General features: G+C 45.8%; 1 protein-coding gene across 3 annotated transcripts in view; it reads right to left on the bottom strand.

Moving 5' to 3' along the window:
* The window catches only part of ABCF1 (ATP binding cassette subfamily F member 1), a 50,235-nt gene that overhangs the window by 22,402 nt on the left and 10,967 nt on the right, over positions 1 to 16,866 (bottom strand). For 2 of the 3 annotated variants that reach the window (XM_053291848.1, XM_053291847.1), the window contains exons 6-15: positions 15,638 to 15,736; positions 13,176 to 13,241; positions 11,935 to 12,036; positions 10,266 to 10,340; positions 8,950 to 9,048; positions 7,246 to 7,338; positions 6,413 to 6,535; positions 3,850 to 3,950; positions 3,608 to 3,693; positions 2,168 to 2,307 (exon numbers count right to left, since the gene is read on the bottom strand). In XM_053291848.1, the coding sequence (XP_053147823.1) occupies positions 2,168 to 2,307; positions 3,608 to 3,693; positions 3,850 to 3,950; positions 6,413 to 6,535; positions 7,246 to 7,338; positions 8,950 to 9,048; positions 10,266 to 10,340; positions 11,935 to 12,036; positions 13,176 to 13,241; positions 15,638 to 15,736 (984 nt within the window). The remainder of the gene's footprint in view (positions 1 to 2,167; positions 2,308 to 3,607; positions 3,694 to 3,849; positions 3,951 to 6,412; positions 6,536 to 7,245; positions 7,339 to 8,949; positions 9,049 to 10,265; positions 10,341 to 11,934; positions 12,037 to 13,175; positions 13,242 to 15,637; positions 15,737 to 16,866) is intronic. The other variant, XM_053291849.1, reaches the window with a different exon arrangement.

Below are 16,866 nucleotides of genomic sequence, written 5' to 3'. Positions count from 1 at the left end.
GAGGTGTTCTGGGATGCCCATTTTCCCAAGGATATTCCATAACTTGACATAATCGATGCAATTGAAGGCTTTTCTGTAGTCAATAAAACACATATTGACTTCTTTGGCTTTCTCAATTATCTGGCGTGCATCAGCAATAATGTCTCCGGTTCCTCTGCCTTTCTGAAACCATCCTTGAACATCCGGCATTTCCCTTTCCACGGAGGACTCTAATCTGTGTTGGATGATCCTGAGCATTATTTTGCTAGCATTAAGGAAATTAAGGATATTGTGCGATGGTTTGTGCAATCTGTAAGTCTCCTTTCTTTGGTATGGGTATGTAGACTGACCTCTTCCAATCTGTTGGCCACTGTGTCGTTCTCCAGATTTGCTGGCACAGTTTGGTTAGAGCCTTGACTGATTCTTCTTCTGTTGCCTGCCATATTTCTGTAGCTATTCCATCAACTCCTGTAGCCTTCTGACTTGGTAATGACTGGAGTGCTGATCTAACTTCATCTTCCCATACTAGAGGTTCTTGCAAGTAGGGAATATCTTCTAGAGTATCTTGGATGTTGACATCCCTGCTGTACAGATTTTCAGTATACTCCTTCAATCTCTGTTTGATCTTCTCTGAGTCAGTTACTATCTGTCCTTTGGCATCCCTTCATACCAATTTGAGGTTGGAACCTCCTTCTGAGTTCAGAGATCTTTTGGAAAACTTTCCTTGTTTTTCCATGTCTATTTCCATTCTCAAGGTCTTTACATATGTCATTGTAGTACTGCTCCTTGTCTCTAACAGCTTTCTGAAATTCCCTATTAAATCCCTTCATGAGGTCTTTATCTTTCTTGATGTTGGTTTCTCTCCTCTTCTTGGCAATTTCCACCATCTGTTCTGACATCCACATCCATTTTGCTTTCTTCTGTTTCTTGGTCTTTGCAGTCTCTTTTCACATCTGTCCTTAACAACTTCTTTGATTTCATTCCACAGTTCCTCTGATTCCCTATCAATGAGGTTCAGGACTTCAAAACGGTTCCTGATGTTCTCCTTGAAAATGGTGGGTACATTCTCAAGATCATATTGTGGAAGCTGGATAGCTTTGTTTTTCTGCTTTAGCTTGACTTGGAACTTGCACATGAGCAGTTTGTGATCCATTCCGTTATCGGCCCCCAGCCATGTCTTTGCTGTTGTAACTGAGCTCTTCCACCTCTTTGCACCAATAATGTAATCAATTTGTTTCCTGTGTACTCCATTGGGCGATGTCCATGTATATAGGCGCCGCTTTGGTTGTTTGAAGAATGTGTTAGCAATTAAAAGATCATTGGTTTGGCAGAAACTAATAAGTCGTTCTCCTGCTTCGTTTCTGTTTCCTAGGCTATACAGTCCGACTGTGTTTTCCTCCTTACCATTTCCAACTTTGGCATTCCAGTCTCCAACCACCAGCAGCACATCTTACTTGCATGTTCTGTCAATTTCAGGCTGAATTTGAGCATAAAAAACTCATCAACTTCCTCTTCTTCATTGGGGCATCAGTCACTGGGGCACAGACTTGAAAAACTGTCATGTTAAAGGGTTGTCCATGAAATCTAATCGATATTAGTCGGTCACTAACCACATTGTACCCAAGTACTGTCAAAGAGCATGGTAGGGCACTTTATTTTGCCCTTTTAAACCTCCCCCTTGCCCCATTTTTGGGCAACTTTGGGTCCTCCAGGAACTTACCCCCTGCGATCACATTGCCCCATTGACTCAATCGGGGTTTCCATATCCGTAGTAACTGCGGAGAATGGAACCCACCTAAATACTGAGGTTCTCCTGTATATTCCACTTTTCAACAAAAATTCTCAAAGCAGTTTACACAGAAATATAAATAATAAATAAAAAAAGATGCATAAGAAGCAAAACGTGCATTTTCCACACTCTTCCAATACATGTTTGTGGATAGAAGAGGGATTTTTAGGATTGTGAGTGTAGAAGTAACATGTGGGAGTTATTCCAGATTAACCCAACTGGGGAGAAGGTCCATGTCCACAGCGATTTGTATCAGGAAGGCACTTTGTCCCCAGACACACATTTTGATGAAGTCAACCTATTCCAGTAATGGACTCCCTATGCGAAAACCCACACTGTGTAGTAACCTAATCATGGGCCTCGCCTCACACAGTGATGAGATGGCAGCAGTTCACGCACCTTCTCCAATCGTTCTGTGGCGGTGTCATCTCCCTTCTCCAGCAATGCCTGCAGCCGCTTTTCTTCATCCAGCAGCTTCAGCCGCTTGGTGTCAGCCTTGAGCACAGCTTGTACTGCGGGGGTCTCATCTGCAACCACCTCTGTGAGCATGAAGGGAGGCACAGTAAAGGGCACTGCAACACACTCAACCTTTTAAGCGTAACTCCAGGATGGCAAGCAACATGAACAAAGATGATGATGGTGATGATAAACTTTGTTAGCCGCTCCATAACAAATTGTTATCTGGGGGCCTCACAACAGAGGATTAAAACATACAAAAGAACATTATATAACCAGAAACCTCATATTCTGAAACTGAATGGAGGGGAATGGTAGGAGGTGTTTGCCTTCTTCACAAGACGTGCAGTTTGAGTATGGAATTCACTGCCACAATCCACAAGAATCGTGTTTGGGCAGCGGGAGGCTGAATTCCTGCTCAGCCTTGAAGCTCATTGGTGGCCCAGAGAGAGTGGGCAGCCACACAAACTAGCCTACCTCACAGTGGTGTTGTTAGAATAAGGAGAGATAACGTTACATTGTAATTTGCTATGAATACCTGGGACAGGGTGGAAAAGGCACTTCCATATAGACATAAAAGTTACTCCAATATTTGCTCAGTTCTGCTCTCTGCAGTGCCATCCTGAGCATTCAGAGGTGAAACTTTGTTCCCAGACAGGAAACCTGAAGGCTCTGGAAGGAAGTTGCCTTATACCAAGTCAGACCACTCTGTCCATCTAGTTCAGTTCAGGCAGGAGTCTCTCCCAGCCCTACCTGGAGATGCCAGAGAGTGAACCTGGGTTTTTCTGCATGCAAGCAGGCAGGTGCTCTTCCAAGCTATGACCCCATCCCATAAGAGGAATATTGTATAGTGCTCACATGTAGTTACCCATACAAATGCAAACCAGGGCAGACCCTGCATAGCAAAGGGGACAATTCGTGCTTAAGAACATAAGAACAGCCCTGCTGGATCAGGCCCAAGGCCCATCTAGTCCAGCATCCTGTTTCACACAGTGGCCCACCAGATGTCGCCGGAAGCCACAGGCAGGAGTTGAGGGCATGCCCTCTCACCTGCCATTACTCCCCTGCAACTGGTACTCAGAGGTATCCTGCCTTTGAGGCTGGAAGTGGTCCACAGCCCTCCGACTAGTAGCCATTGACAGACCTCTCCTCCATGAAGTTATCCAAACCCCTCATAAAGCCATCCAGGTTGCTGGCTGTCACCACATCCTGTGGCAGAGAATTCCACAAGTTGATTACGCGTTGTGTGAAAAAGTACTTCCATTTGTTGGTCCTACATTTCCCGGCAATCAGTTTCATGGGATGACCCCTTGTTTACTCCCACTTGCTTGCTCCCACATCTGTATTGTGGAGAGAAAAAAGCACCCCTACACACCCTTTTACCTTGTTCACAGAGCAGGACATCAATATTGGGAGGGATGCTCAAGGCCCGGTTGGCAATGTGCTTTAGCAAGGTAGTTTTGCCTTTCCTGTAAAGAAAGGGAGCAGGGAAAGGAATTAAAATGGTAATGCTCATACAAAAAGATCAGGACTATCACAGTAACTTCCCCCTTCCCAATATCAGGGTAGATTAGTCTGCTCCACTGAAACAGGGGGAGGGTATTCAGGGTACATCATCTACCTACCCATTAGGTCCCACCAGGCCATACCGGCGCCCAGCCACAATGAACAGGTCTGCATTGACAAATAGCTCTTTGCCATGAGCAGAGATGCTAAATTTCTCCAGCTGCAAAAGGAAGGAGGAGAGCATTAGGGGCATATGTTACAGCCCATCTCCACTACTCTCCTGGCAGCAGGGCAGAAGGAACCCCCACCCCCCCCGCCCCGGCAACAACTTTAGAGTGATCTTATTAAAAATATATATGATGGTTTTAAGATATTTGAATTCAATAGTTATGTTGAAACCTAAACTTGTAAAAATTAAAGTCTGTTTTGTTCTGTACAACAAAAATGAAAACATGAAGATACATTTATCAATCATATTTATATACTGCCTGATTATTATTAATTACTATTATTACATTTATATCCTGCTCTTCCTCCAAGGAGCCCAGAGCGGTGTACTACATCCTTGAGTTTCTCTTTCACAACAACCCTGTGAAGTAGGTTAGGCTGAGAGAGAAGTGACTGGCCCAGAGTCACCCAGCTAGTTTCATGGCTGAATGGGGATTTGAACTCGGGTCTCCCCGGTCCTAGTCCAGCACTCTAGCCACTACCCCACGCTGTACATAATCCAAAATGCAATATAAAAACAGAACAATTAACACTTTCACAGAATGAAACAGTTAACAGTTTTAAATTAGTTTTAATAGCCTGAGATAACAGGTGTGTCTTAAGGGTCTTTTTAAAAGCAGTCAGAGATGCAGAAGCTCTTATTTTGACAGGGAGTGCATTCCAAAGCTCTGGGGCAGCCACAGAGGAAGCCCGGTCCCGAGTTGCGACCAGACAGGCTGGTGGCAACTGCAACTGGACCTCCCCAGATGATCTTGACAGGCAGCAGGGTTCATGTCAAAGGAGGCGATATCTTAAGTACCCTAAGACCCAAACCATTCTGGGCTTTATAGGTAACTAGCGTAACCCACGCAGAGCTTCTCTGCGCTAGTACTTGATTGCTCCCCTCACCCCAGAGCCCCCCTCACTCACAGCCCCCTCACCTCAGAGATCTCCCCACCCTCACCTGAGCCGCACTCCTGCTCGTCATCCTCCATCCCATTGCTTCCATCCCCTTCACCCCTCTTGGTCACTCCTCCATCCCTTTATTTCACCCCCCCTCACCTCTCTTTGTTGAAGCTGCAGCATTGCTGGTGCCTGTTGGCCAAGTTGCAGCCCCCTATCCCCAGAGACCTCCTCACCCTCACCCCAGTTGACTGGGCCCTTCTTCCCTGCCGCCATGGCGGCTTGTTTCCCTCAGGCCGCTGACAGGCCTGAGCCCATCCCTTGCCTGCCTGCCTCCACCAATGGCCTCAGTAGCCCCAAACAGCAGCAGTGGTTGAATGGGCCCTTCCTTGCTGCCAATAGGCACTGCCGTGGCTGCTCGTTCCCCTCAGGTCGCTGACAGGCTCAGGCCAATCCCTCGCCCTTCCTTCTTTCTCTCTCTCCCTTCTTGAGTTAACAGATCTTGTTCATCTTGTTTCTTCATCTAATTCAACAAACAACAGCCTTTGTTTCCTGAAGGGGCTCTTTCCTCCTCACGACCCCTCTCTTTGCAGACCCCTGCCCACTATCCACACACATATATATATTCCTCTCCTCTACAATGAAGAACATCTTCCAACCAGTAACAGTTTCATTCCAACTGACCTTAACCATCACAGGTTCCTCCTCCCTATTTGCATATGGAATCCCCACTGCCCAATCACCATGGTGCTTCTGATCTCAAAGGCTCCTCCCCCCTATCTGCATATGGAATCCCCACTGCCCAATCAGGTGCTTCTGCTTGCAAACTCTTGTGAGAGCTGCCACGCTTAGCCACGGGTATGCCTTAGAGAATTAAATATATAGAAGACAACCAGCACTATGTATTTTGCTCGGAAACAGAGCAGCAGCCAGTGCAGTTCTTTTAAAAAATCAGTGTTATATGGTCCCTTCGTGTTGTCCCAAAGACCAGACTGGCTGCCAAATTCTAAACCAGTTGTAGTTTCTGGACTACATTTGATTTCTGATGCAACACATGACCGATTATATTAGTTAGCAAGTGGCGGCAGGGAGAAAAGAAGATGGGAAACAGCCAACCCTGATGCATACTAGCATCAGAATATTCATCATTTTCATGACATTTTATGACTGGTGTCGTACCCTAGATTTATCTGAAAAGCAAACAAACAAGGGGTTACTTCAATTAAGTAAGCAGGATGGAAGTGTATAGTGTAGCTTAACTCAGAGTCAGACCAATGGTCCATCTAACACAATGCTATCTACCCCAACAGGCAACAGTGCTTTCAGGATCTTTCCCTGATCTGCTCTCTCTGTTTCTTTAACAGGAGGTGATGGGAATAAACCCAAACCCTACTGCATTCTTCCTCCAGCACTCAGCTATCGCTCCTGCGCCAAACTGGGTCTCTCTCTCTTCAAGGATATAACCAGTGAAATAAAGTGTAGTTTGCAGGGATGATGGGGAAAATAGAGACTGGAATAATCTAAACAATTTCAAACTGAGAATCAGGGTAGGGCAGAGCAAGATGCTGATACCTTGATGTCCGAAGCATTTTCCAACATGGCCTGCCGGGAAGACATCTCTGCCTGTGACACGGAGAAGTCATTCTCTGCTGCATTGGCTGCTTTCAAGCTTGCCACTTGCCGTTCGAACTCTAGCTGTGAGAGCAAATAAGGCACCATCAGGGGTTGGGTTGGGTACTGTCCTGTACTGGACAGTACAGAGCTGCTGTACTGTCCACCAATTGATCTACCATATATCATTCTGCCTAGGGCAATCTTTATTAAAATTTGAGTTTACTACTGGTAGGGAAGAACTTTCACTTAGGCATGACTTCTTCACCTAATGTATTCCCCCACCCCACCCCCATCTTCTCCTGACTCTGCAACCTGGGAGGCTCTTTTGCTCAGCCATTAACTCTCTGCTCCATACCCACTTCAGACTTTCCACAGAGTGTTGGAGACCCATCCATGATCCCTCAATGTGGCCATCACCTTCCCTGTGGTTCCTTCATTGCCCTCACTTTGGCCATTTTGTAAAGCTGAGAAGTGTTTCTTTCCACGACATGGCTCAGTGGGGGAGATTAGCAGCCCTGAAACTGAACACACTTCCTCAATATAGCACAGCCGACTGCCCATTAGGAAAGCCCAAGATGCATTTCTGATAGCCAAGCCTCCCACTCGTAATTCCTAAGAGGCCTAAAGACCAATGTCAGAAGGAAGCATTGAGCAGTGCAGCCTCTTGTCAAGCAGAGGAAGCACAAGCAACGGGTCCCTTCCGGTAGAAGTAACTGCTGGCCAATCAAAGAACCAGCAAGGAAGAGCCTCTGGGCTATGGGGCTTCAGCCAGTCCTCGGTAGAGCTCTAACCTGCTTTTTGAGTTTCTTCTTCTCTTTTTTGCTGAGGTGAGCATAGGGATCGTCTTCTTTCTTCTCCCCTTCCTCTTCTTCCTCCTCTGACTGCTAAAGAATTCACAGGAAGCAAGTTTGTGTGGCAAATGGTGTCAGGCCACGAACCCAAAACTGTTTACTGCAGGATTCTTTAAGACTCCCTCACCCCATTTCCCCAGAGCGGGTAGCTTTGGAGAAAGCCTCCTTGCCCCTCTAATTGGAAAGGTTTCACAAGACTGAGCCCTGGTCCTGCAGGGAATGACAACCAGCCGGCAGGAGACCCCTTCCAAACAGCCGGCTCAGTTTTGCCAGAGAACAATGCCAATTTGCTAGGACCCAATTCTATGGGCAGGTCCTGGGTTGAGAAGCCACCAGCTCATCTGTTCCTCACTCAGCTCGTTCACGCTACAGTTGACTCACAGTAGTATGTAGAAAAATTATGTTTAGGGTGCAGAGGTGTTTGGTGCAATAGCCTAAAGACTAGTGTACATTTGTTTTATTAAATTCTAGAGGTGCCTGTAATTTGAAACACAGAAACATTTCGTGCTGCTCCAGCCAAATTGTTTTGGCAGGTGAGTCCTTTAAACGGAGGGAGTCAGGACTTACCTGCCCCTCCGTCGCCCCACTACAGTGCTGTACATAGCAAACAGTTGTCCGGTCCGTTCTTACAAGCCCCGCCACGCCATGCCAGGGCTTCCTGCATGGCCCTCAGCAGCAGCTCCTGGGCGTTGTCATCACATAAATGGCATCTGCTTAGACTATGCGGGTGTTTGGGGGGCGACAGAGGGGCGGGTAAGACCTGATTCCGCTGTTTAAAGTGTCTGCCAGCTGTCCCCCTGAATGTGCACGAAGCACGTCGTGCACATCCTGATTAAATTCACATCTCATCTTTCTTCCAAGGTGAAACTGAAGGTGGCTCTCAGGTGATTTCCCATCCAGGCACTGATCTGATCAAGACCTGCTTTGTGTCAGCAAAGTGGCTACCATCAAGTGTCCTCAATGCTTTTGTACCCACTTTTAAACAGCAGGATGCAGGAACAAATAACTTCTACTAATTGGGCAGAGACACACCTTTTAAAGTGGTAGTTCTCTTATTTTCAGCAGCGGGAGAGCAACTGGCCCTATCCAACCCTACCGCAGTGTTCTTCCAGCAGCTGCTGATGATGAATTTTTAGACTGCGAGCCTTTCTGGGACAGGGAATCATCTTATTCCCTTTTCTATGCAAACTGCTTTTGAGAACTTTTTGTTGTTGAAAAGTGGTATATAAATATTCTTAACTCCTCCTCCTAGGTTTGCACACTACTACATACAAATATTTATATATTGCTTTTCAATCTAAGTTCTCAAAGTGGTTCACATTTTAAAAAATGTTTCTTATTTATTGCCCATCAGCTCATGCAGAACATTGTGCACGAACCAATGCTTGTACACATACGTGCACACATGCACACGCATGACTTGTCCAGCCCCCATTTTGTCTGTGCTAGACAGTGCTCGAACTTACACACACAGGCAACAGTCCATCAAACCTGTTCTATGAGCATTGAGGGAGGGCCGGAGCCCAAGGCACATTGCTATGCCTCACTGCACACCCAGGGATGCAATGTGAACACAGGCAAACTAAAATAGATGGAGTTAAATTCCACTGAATAGTTTCCTGGAGTAGAGCAGGAGCTCCTTACTTGCTGGCTGCTCTCTTTGTCTTTCACAGACTCGTCTTCTTTGTCGTCCTTGTCCTCTTCATCCGCCATTTCCTCTGCCTCAAGTGCAGCAAACGTGTTCTATGGAACCAAAAAATGGAAAAAAAAGAAAAACCTGCTGTGAGCACACAGTGTGTGGGGGGGGGAGGAAAAGGCTAAAATGCTCTTTCTTTGGGCAGTCTGGTGTAGAGCCTCACAGGGGCAACGGTGATCTGCAGAACTCCCTTCTCCCAAAGGCTCTCCAAAGTCCAAACAGTTTTTAGAATTCCTGCCAAGATCCCCCCACCCCAACAATCAGGAATGCTTTTGGGATGGGTAGAAATTAGAACATGCCATTAACTATTTGGAAACTAACAGGAAAATTGTCGCTCATGCTATGCACTGGAAATTACTATCACTTTTTTTTTTTTAAAAAAAACCTCATCAGATTTTTTTTTTAACGTTTTAAACATGCCATTACCCTGTCCCATATAAATCAGTAAATATGTGTAGCCTAGTTACAGAAAGGCACCTTAAGTGGCACAGCGAGGAAATGCTTGACTAACAAGCAGAAGGTTGCCGGTTCAAATCCCCACATGTTTCCCACACCACAGTGTTTCCCACACCATAGCATTATGCCAGACTATGGGAAACACCATTAACATTTTAACGCATGAGCTTTTGTGGGTTATAAATTACTTCCTTGGATGCTTTCACACTACATCTGAGGAAGTAGGTTCTAACCCACAAAAGCTCATGCATTAAAATTTTAGTTTAAAAGTTGCGGCCTTATTCTTTCTTTGATCTATATAACTAAGATGACATATTACATTTATTTTCACACACTTCCTCTTAAGTGATAGATGGTACAGAGTTAGAAACAGAACAGCAAGTTTCATAGCACTTCTTGCAGAAAATAGCACCAATTCTAAAAACAAGTAGTCAGAACCCTTCATGATGAAAATGAAGCAAATGCCCTCCTCTCCTTTTACCCCCAAATACCTTATTTTTAGGACTCAACATTCTTGATGATCACCTAGCGCCAATTAATATTTGCAGCATGGTGTGATGCATGCGCACTCCTAGCCCACCCCACTGTATTAAATGCATCTACTTACAAGTTAAGTGCATGGCCTCAATGTATCTAAAGAGAGAATCACCCATGTGGTTTTAGAAAGGCAACACTGGTTTCCTCTCTCATGCAGGCATTAGAGGAAGAACAGTGGACAGCAAGGGGTAGAACTGCATCAGTTCTCCATTCAACACTCTTCACCCTCTGAGCGATTTGGCCTCAATGCCGACAGGAAATACTCCTTTACCTTGGATGACTGATTCTTTTTCCTCTTTGGCTTTTCTCCTGCTGCATCAGGCTGAGCAGCCTTTTTGTTCATGGTCTGAATGAAAAACAGAAAGTCACAAGAGGGGCAGAGAGATGGCATGATGGGTAGCAATGACCAGGGGTGAGGCCATTCCCTCCCACTACCCCACAGAGGCAGTCGATCGTACTACAGGGGCAGGTAGTATGGTGGGTCGGAGGGGGTGGGAGTTCTTTAATTCCCAACCCAGTACTGACCACACGGGAGGCTGGGTGGGTGGAGGGAACGCCGGGAGGGTCCATGGGGAGACACGCAGGGGAGGCTGGGGAAGGAAAAAGGAAGATCTCTGGGAGGAACCACAGTCCCCAGGCATCCCCGCACTTTCCCGCAGCCTCCTCTATGTGTCTCCCCGCCCTCCCCTTGGACCCTCCCCATATTCCCTCCACCCACCCAGCCTCTCATGCACCAGTGCTGGGTCGGGAAATGAAGGAGCCCCCACCCGCTCCAACCACTGGGCTACCCGAGGCAACTGCTCCGTGATCGGCTGCCTCTGCGTGGTGGGGGAAGAAATGGCCCTTTTGGGCCCTCCAAAGTGTCCAAAAGTCCAGCCCTAGCAATGACAATAAACACTCTCCACGCAAAACACACTCCCTCCCACTCCTGCTTTCAATAGTTACTCACTTAAATGGCTCTCTCCCTATCATCAAGATTCTTGCTAATCACAGGACCTCATCTACTTGTTTTGATTCATGGATTGTCAATCTTCCCATCAAATACTGCAGTCTTCCCTGAGGTAAAATTGTAAATGCATCCTGGAAGTAATCTAATGCCTCCCTGTCACTGGCACAGGAAGCCAGCCGGTGGCCCGTGTTCCTCCTGTCAGGCCCCCTGACGCAGGGGGCATGACTTTGCTCCCAAACGGGGCCGCGCAGCCCTCTGAGAGCAAATACCAGCCAGCACTGCATTCGCAGCATAGCAGGGAGAGCGTTCCTGGCCATGCTGTGAATGTGGCGCTTGCCATAATATGCTCCATGTTGCCCCCTTTGGGAGCGAAGTCACACACCCTGCATCTGATATCAGACGCAGGGGTGTGGATGGGGCGCAGGTTCTTTGAACCCATCCACTCAATGGTGGCTCTGCCCCTGCTCCCTGTAGGAGCCTTTCCACTTACATGTGTTGTAAGGGAAGGGACACACTTGGCACCAGAGGAAATAAGAGGAAAGCATTCTGCTAAGTAAAATGCAAAGGAAGTGATGTCTCCAGGGAAAGTAATATCCCATGGAATGGGGGTGAAAAGAACTGCAACTGGAATGGCCAACAGGCCAAAGAACTGCAACTGGAATGGCCAACAGGCAACTAACAGTGAGCTGTGCAGTGTGATCTTGATTGCAAGATCACACTGCACAGCTCACTGTTAGTACAACAGGAAAACAACGGGGCCAGAATCCTGCTTCCTCAAGGAGTTTTTCAGATGCAGGAGGTTTTGACCATTTGAATTGATGACGGCCTTCCCTACAATGTGACAGCAGTCCTATGAGTTTTGTACCACAGGCCTTTTCTAAATTGGTTCTTTGGGTCTGCTGATTTCACACAGTGGAACAGAGACCAAGAGAGACCATTACTCCAAATATGTAGTACCACCAGGCCCGTCACTTCCCAGATTCCCCTTTACCTTAGCTTTGCCCTTGGGTTTCTTTACTTCTTCATTGTCTTCCTCTTCCTCCTCTTCTTCCTCATCACTCTGAGCCAAAATAGCAAAAGCTGATCCTCCTCTCTTAGATGGCAGGAAGAAAAAAACCCAGACAAAATATAAAGTGATACATATGCTGATCCAAATGGGGACAAACTCATTTAGGGATGCCACCTCTGTCTTTTCCAGGCCCCGATTAGAGAAGAAACAGAGTTTTGTACAAAATTCAGGTTTCCGTTTCAATTCAGCCAGAATCCTTTGGTTCTCTCCACTGTTCACCTTAGACAACTCTCCCCATCCCCACTAACTGTTAACTGAAAAACAATGTATACTTTTCTACTAGATGAAACTTCCATGAACTCCCCTATATTTCAAAAGGCATTTCTCCTTACCAGCTAACAAAGACAGGCTTTACCTCCTCAACTGCTGTATTATTTCTGTCAAAAACAGACTGTTCCTCTTGGTTTTAACTTGCACCCAATCCTAAATGCAAGTTTTTTTCCCCCAGCAGGGAGAAATTTTAAATTTTATTATATCCTGCCTTTATTCCATGGAACTCAAAACAGTGTATATGGAAATCGCAGGCAGTCTCCCACCATGCACTGATCAGACCAAGACCTACTTGATTTAATCATGCACTTTCTAACTATGCCCTGAAACCGATATATATAGCTCTTCCCAGTAGGGTCTGTAATATTCCCATATTACAGATGACAGGCAATGGCTTACCTAAGGCTACCTGGTGAATTTACAGCCAAGATGAGATTTCAACTAGGGCTTTCTGTGGTCCCCAGCTCGTTCTCTTAAGCCACTGCTTTACAGCTCTAATACATCTTTTGGGAGAGAATGTAAATACTAAGCACTGTTATCAGTGCTGAATATTTACCCTGCACTATCACAACACTTTTATAACTGAGCATCCTCAATTGCAATTTTCCTCTGTCCCCAAAGAAAAAAAACACATTTATCCCCCCCCCCCACCGCCAGAGCTTAGTTCTCTGGGGGACCATTTCCCACACTGAAATAAGAAGTGGTAAAAGGAGGGAGCGCCCCCTAATGACTTCATGGAGCATGGTTGTCCACTGGCCAAAATACATAAATAAGTAAGCTCTGAGCAGGTATTTCCAAAGGCAAAGGAGGCAGGGCAGTTGTAGCTCTATAATATTATGTATAGAATTTATTAGTAACTGATAAAGTATTTTATGATTAGTTAAAAACCAAACCTGCTGTTTTCCTTTGTTCTTCTCATTCTTTTTGCTCTTCCTCTTCGTGTCCTCATCCTCCTCATCCTGAAACACAAAGACAAGAGTTCTGAGTCTGTACTTTCTTATCAAAGTCAACGGAAAACCAGCACTAGGGCATGCTTCTACTTCAAAGAATGATTCAGCAATGGAAGCATCTAAAGAAGTTATGGAATCTTTCTTTTCAGGTTTTCAAGGAAACAGTTTTCTTATAAATTGGGTAGTCCATTCCTAACACCTCCATATCCTGTTAGTTTTGGCATAATTTGTGCCAGATTATGAGGCTGTTCACATGCGCAGCCAAGAGTCAGCTAAAACAGCCAAGCCCACTCTTGGCTCTGTGTGTGTGTGTGTGTGTGTGTGTGTGTGTGTGTGTGCCACTGGGAGGCAAGCGGCTCGCAGGGGTAAACCCACTTAGGGAGCCCACCGCTTAGCCAGAGTTAAGGGGGTGAGGGTGCCCTTAACTCGAGGGAAGTGCTTGTGTGTCAACGCTGACACAGGAGCAGGCTCCTGGCCAGCGCTGGGGAGGAAGGAGGGATCGCCACAATGCACTGTGCACTTATGCAGTGCATGATAGAAGTTCCAGGGGCTGGGACAACATGTCCTGGCCCCCAAACCTCCACATGGCCGGGAGCAGCTGGTGTCCGTGTGGGCGCATGATCCTGGGCAATCATCTGTGGGGGAGGTAAGTTCCAGCAGCCTTCCTCCCTGTCTGCCTGGTAGCCCTTCTCACATTGTGAGAAAGGACTCAATGTTTTCAATGCATGAATTAAACCCTAAAACATAAGTAATAAGAATAAAGTGCTCCTGAGCTGGTGCAGAGTGTTTTCCTATGTAACTAATGAGAGCCGCCACATATCAGGCAATGCAGGGAAGAGTTTCAGGTGAGAGGGTGTAGTGATCAGCCTCTCCTCCCCCTAAAGAGTTAACAGGGAGTGAACCCTTGTCTTGACTGACATGCTGGTGAACTCCAGGGCAGCCAATCAGTCCACTGGGGTGGGTGGGACCTAGAGAGCTGTTGCTGGGAATTCTGGGAACAAGAAAGGAAGAAGCTAGGCTGGAGGTTGGCTGCAGGAGAATAACTCTGCATATCCTTGCAAGACAGGAGGGCAGGAAGCCTGAATTCTCATCAGGAGTTTGATGAGTTCAAGGCAAGGAGCCAGGGCTTATAGTTTTGGGAAGTTTAGCATAGAGAACAGTTTGTTTAGTCAGACTGGGCGTCAGGGATGTTATATTGCTTTGTGTATGTGTGTGCTTTGCATATTCTGGATACTGTTCTATTATAGTTTACCCGCAACGTAACTGAAATAAGAACACTAGCCTATGCTCAATACACCTAGGGTGTTGCAAAAGCCTCTGTAAACATTTAAGAATGCATTAAGACAACCTATTTTTGTAATCCTAAGTATTCTTAACTGTAACTAAAAGTTGAGAAAGTCTCAGATGGAAGCAGTCTGTAGTAATTGAATAAAACTGGTTTTTAAAAAAAAGCTATTTTCTTTTTACAAGTCTTTCCAAGTTGGTTTTTAACTCAGGAAAAGGTGGAGGGGGGGGCGTGAAGGGGGATTTCTCTGGTGCAAACACATCCTCAAACATTCAGCAGCTATCAGTTTTCTCACCATGTGTAGGCTTGCAAATGGAAGATTTTTGTACTTGTCCATGAACCAAATTAAGAGTGTTTTTTTTTCCTGGGTTATCCCACCCCAAGCCCAGAGAGTTTCTGTTGACAAAAGTGGTGGTGGCAGCAGCATTTTGAACTTACCGATAATACAGAGTAGTTTTAGGAGAACCTTGCCAAGCAGCTCAGCAGGGACGATTAAGTATTTCTTTCCCTCACGTGAGCTTGCACTGAGACAAAGGCTGTAATTCACTACAGAGGGCGTTTCCATACAGATGCAAGACCCAACACACTTCCCCCCCGCCCTTAGAAATTTAGCACTGCTTTGATGACTTGGCACAAACACAAACCTGAAACTGTCTCCCCCATCACCTCCAAGTCAAACCACTGGTCCATTTAAAGCCCTAAACAACCTAAGACCACATTCACCCATCTTAATCTGCCAAGGTCCTCTGTTCGGCATCTCAGACCCTGCTTATGGCCCCACCACTAACCAAGAGTTGGTGGGCAGGAACTAGAGACAGAGCCTTTCTTGTTGTAGCTTCTCAACGTTGGAACACCCTCCCAGAAGAGCTTTGCCATGCACCCTCCCTCAGTGTTTTTTTTAAAAACAATTAGCGGCACATCTTTTTAGAGAGGCTTTTTAATGTTTTATCCACTGCATATATCTGGTAGGTTTTAGTTTTTAGCTTTTTACTTATAACTTTAAAGATCTGTAACTTTTAAGGAGCATACCATATTCTTCACTGGGCTCAAAAATCCACTGGGCTCATGTTCTTCACTGGGCTCAAAATTCACTCTACAGTGGATTTCAGAGTGTACCTACCTCACTGAATTTATTCCTGTCTGGTTTGATGGGCTTTGATGGTTCTTCCTCATCCTCCTCACTCTGCTCCTGACTCAAGGCAGCGAACACGTTCCCTCCCTAAAGATGACAAAGAGAGCAAGTAACAGTGGAAAAATGGTTCATACAAGTACCACACAATTGTGCCCCTTTGCCTGGGCACCAAAAGCTAAAGAGGTCCTTTCACAAGAGCCCTTCAAATCCAGGCCATGGATACAGCCCGGGCTAGCCTGGGTGCTGGACAAGTGAGACCTCTGTTGAGAGTGTCGGGCCTAAAAGATAAACTAACAGCACAGTCCTATGCATGTCTGCTGAGAAGTAAGTCTCACTGACTTTAATGGGACTTACTCCTAGGTTAAGTGCATATAGGACTGCTGCCTAAACGAACTGCAAAACACTTCTGTTCCTCATCAGCCATCTGCCCACCGTAAGCAAGGTACAAGGAGGAGATATACTTTACTGATCACCTAGCAACAAGAGGATGTGCTCAGGGTCCTCCTGCCATCTAAGAGTAGACGGTACTGACCAAAGAAAGGTCCTCCTCATTTGTGGCACCCCATATACTGAACAGTTTCCTCAGAGGAGGTTGCCTAGCTCCAACTCGGTTGTCTTTTTAGCACCAAAGGTTTTTTATTATGATCTGCCCAGACATTCCAGCATGGGTTGTGATTGGTTTTCATCTGTGTTGTTATCCATCCTTCTGAACCATTTTTATCACATTACAGAGTGAGTTCACTTAGCTTTGCTGGGATAATTTTACAACCAATTACTGATATTGGGAATTATCATAAAGCTTATCATGAATACTTTTAAGCTTGTCACAAGACTAGGCCTCTTGCACTCCTGCCATTTGACACCTGTTTTCCACTGAGGAGGACACTTCATGCATCTAATGAAATGGACTGTAGTCCACACAAGCTTATGCCAAAATACTTCATTAGTTTTTAAGGTGCCACAAGACTTGTTATTTTTGCTGCTACAGACCAATATGGCTACCCTCTGGAATAATAATAAAAAGAGTGCACCATGCTGTTGCTAGGCAGCCACAACAGATTCTTCTCTTCCTTCACAGCTGTAACAAAATAAAACTTTCATAAGCTTAGCCCTATAACTGTGAGGACTAAAACAAAAAACACTTTTAACAATGGAAGAGATAGGAGTCTTGATATGAATAGCCAGAAAGATTCATTATTAGGGCTGTGCAGATGTAT

Source organism: Hemicordylus capensis, chromosome 2 (genome assembly GCF_027244095.1).
Source record: "Hemicordylus capensis ecotype Gifberg chromosome 2, rHemCap1.1.pri, whole genome shotgun sequence".
Taxonomy (NCBI): Eukaryota; Metazoa; Chordata; class Lepidosauria; order Squamata; family Cordylidae; genus Hemicordylus; species Hemicordylus capensis.
The sequence above is the reverse complement of the archived record's forward strand: the minus strand, read 5'-3'. Positions and strand labels throughout refer to the sequence as shown.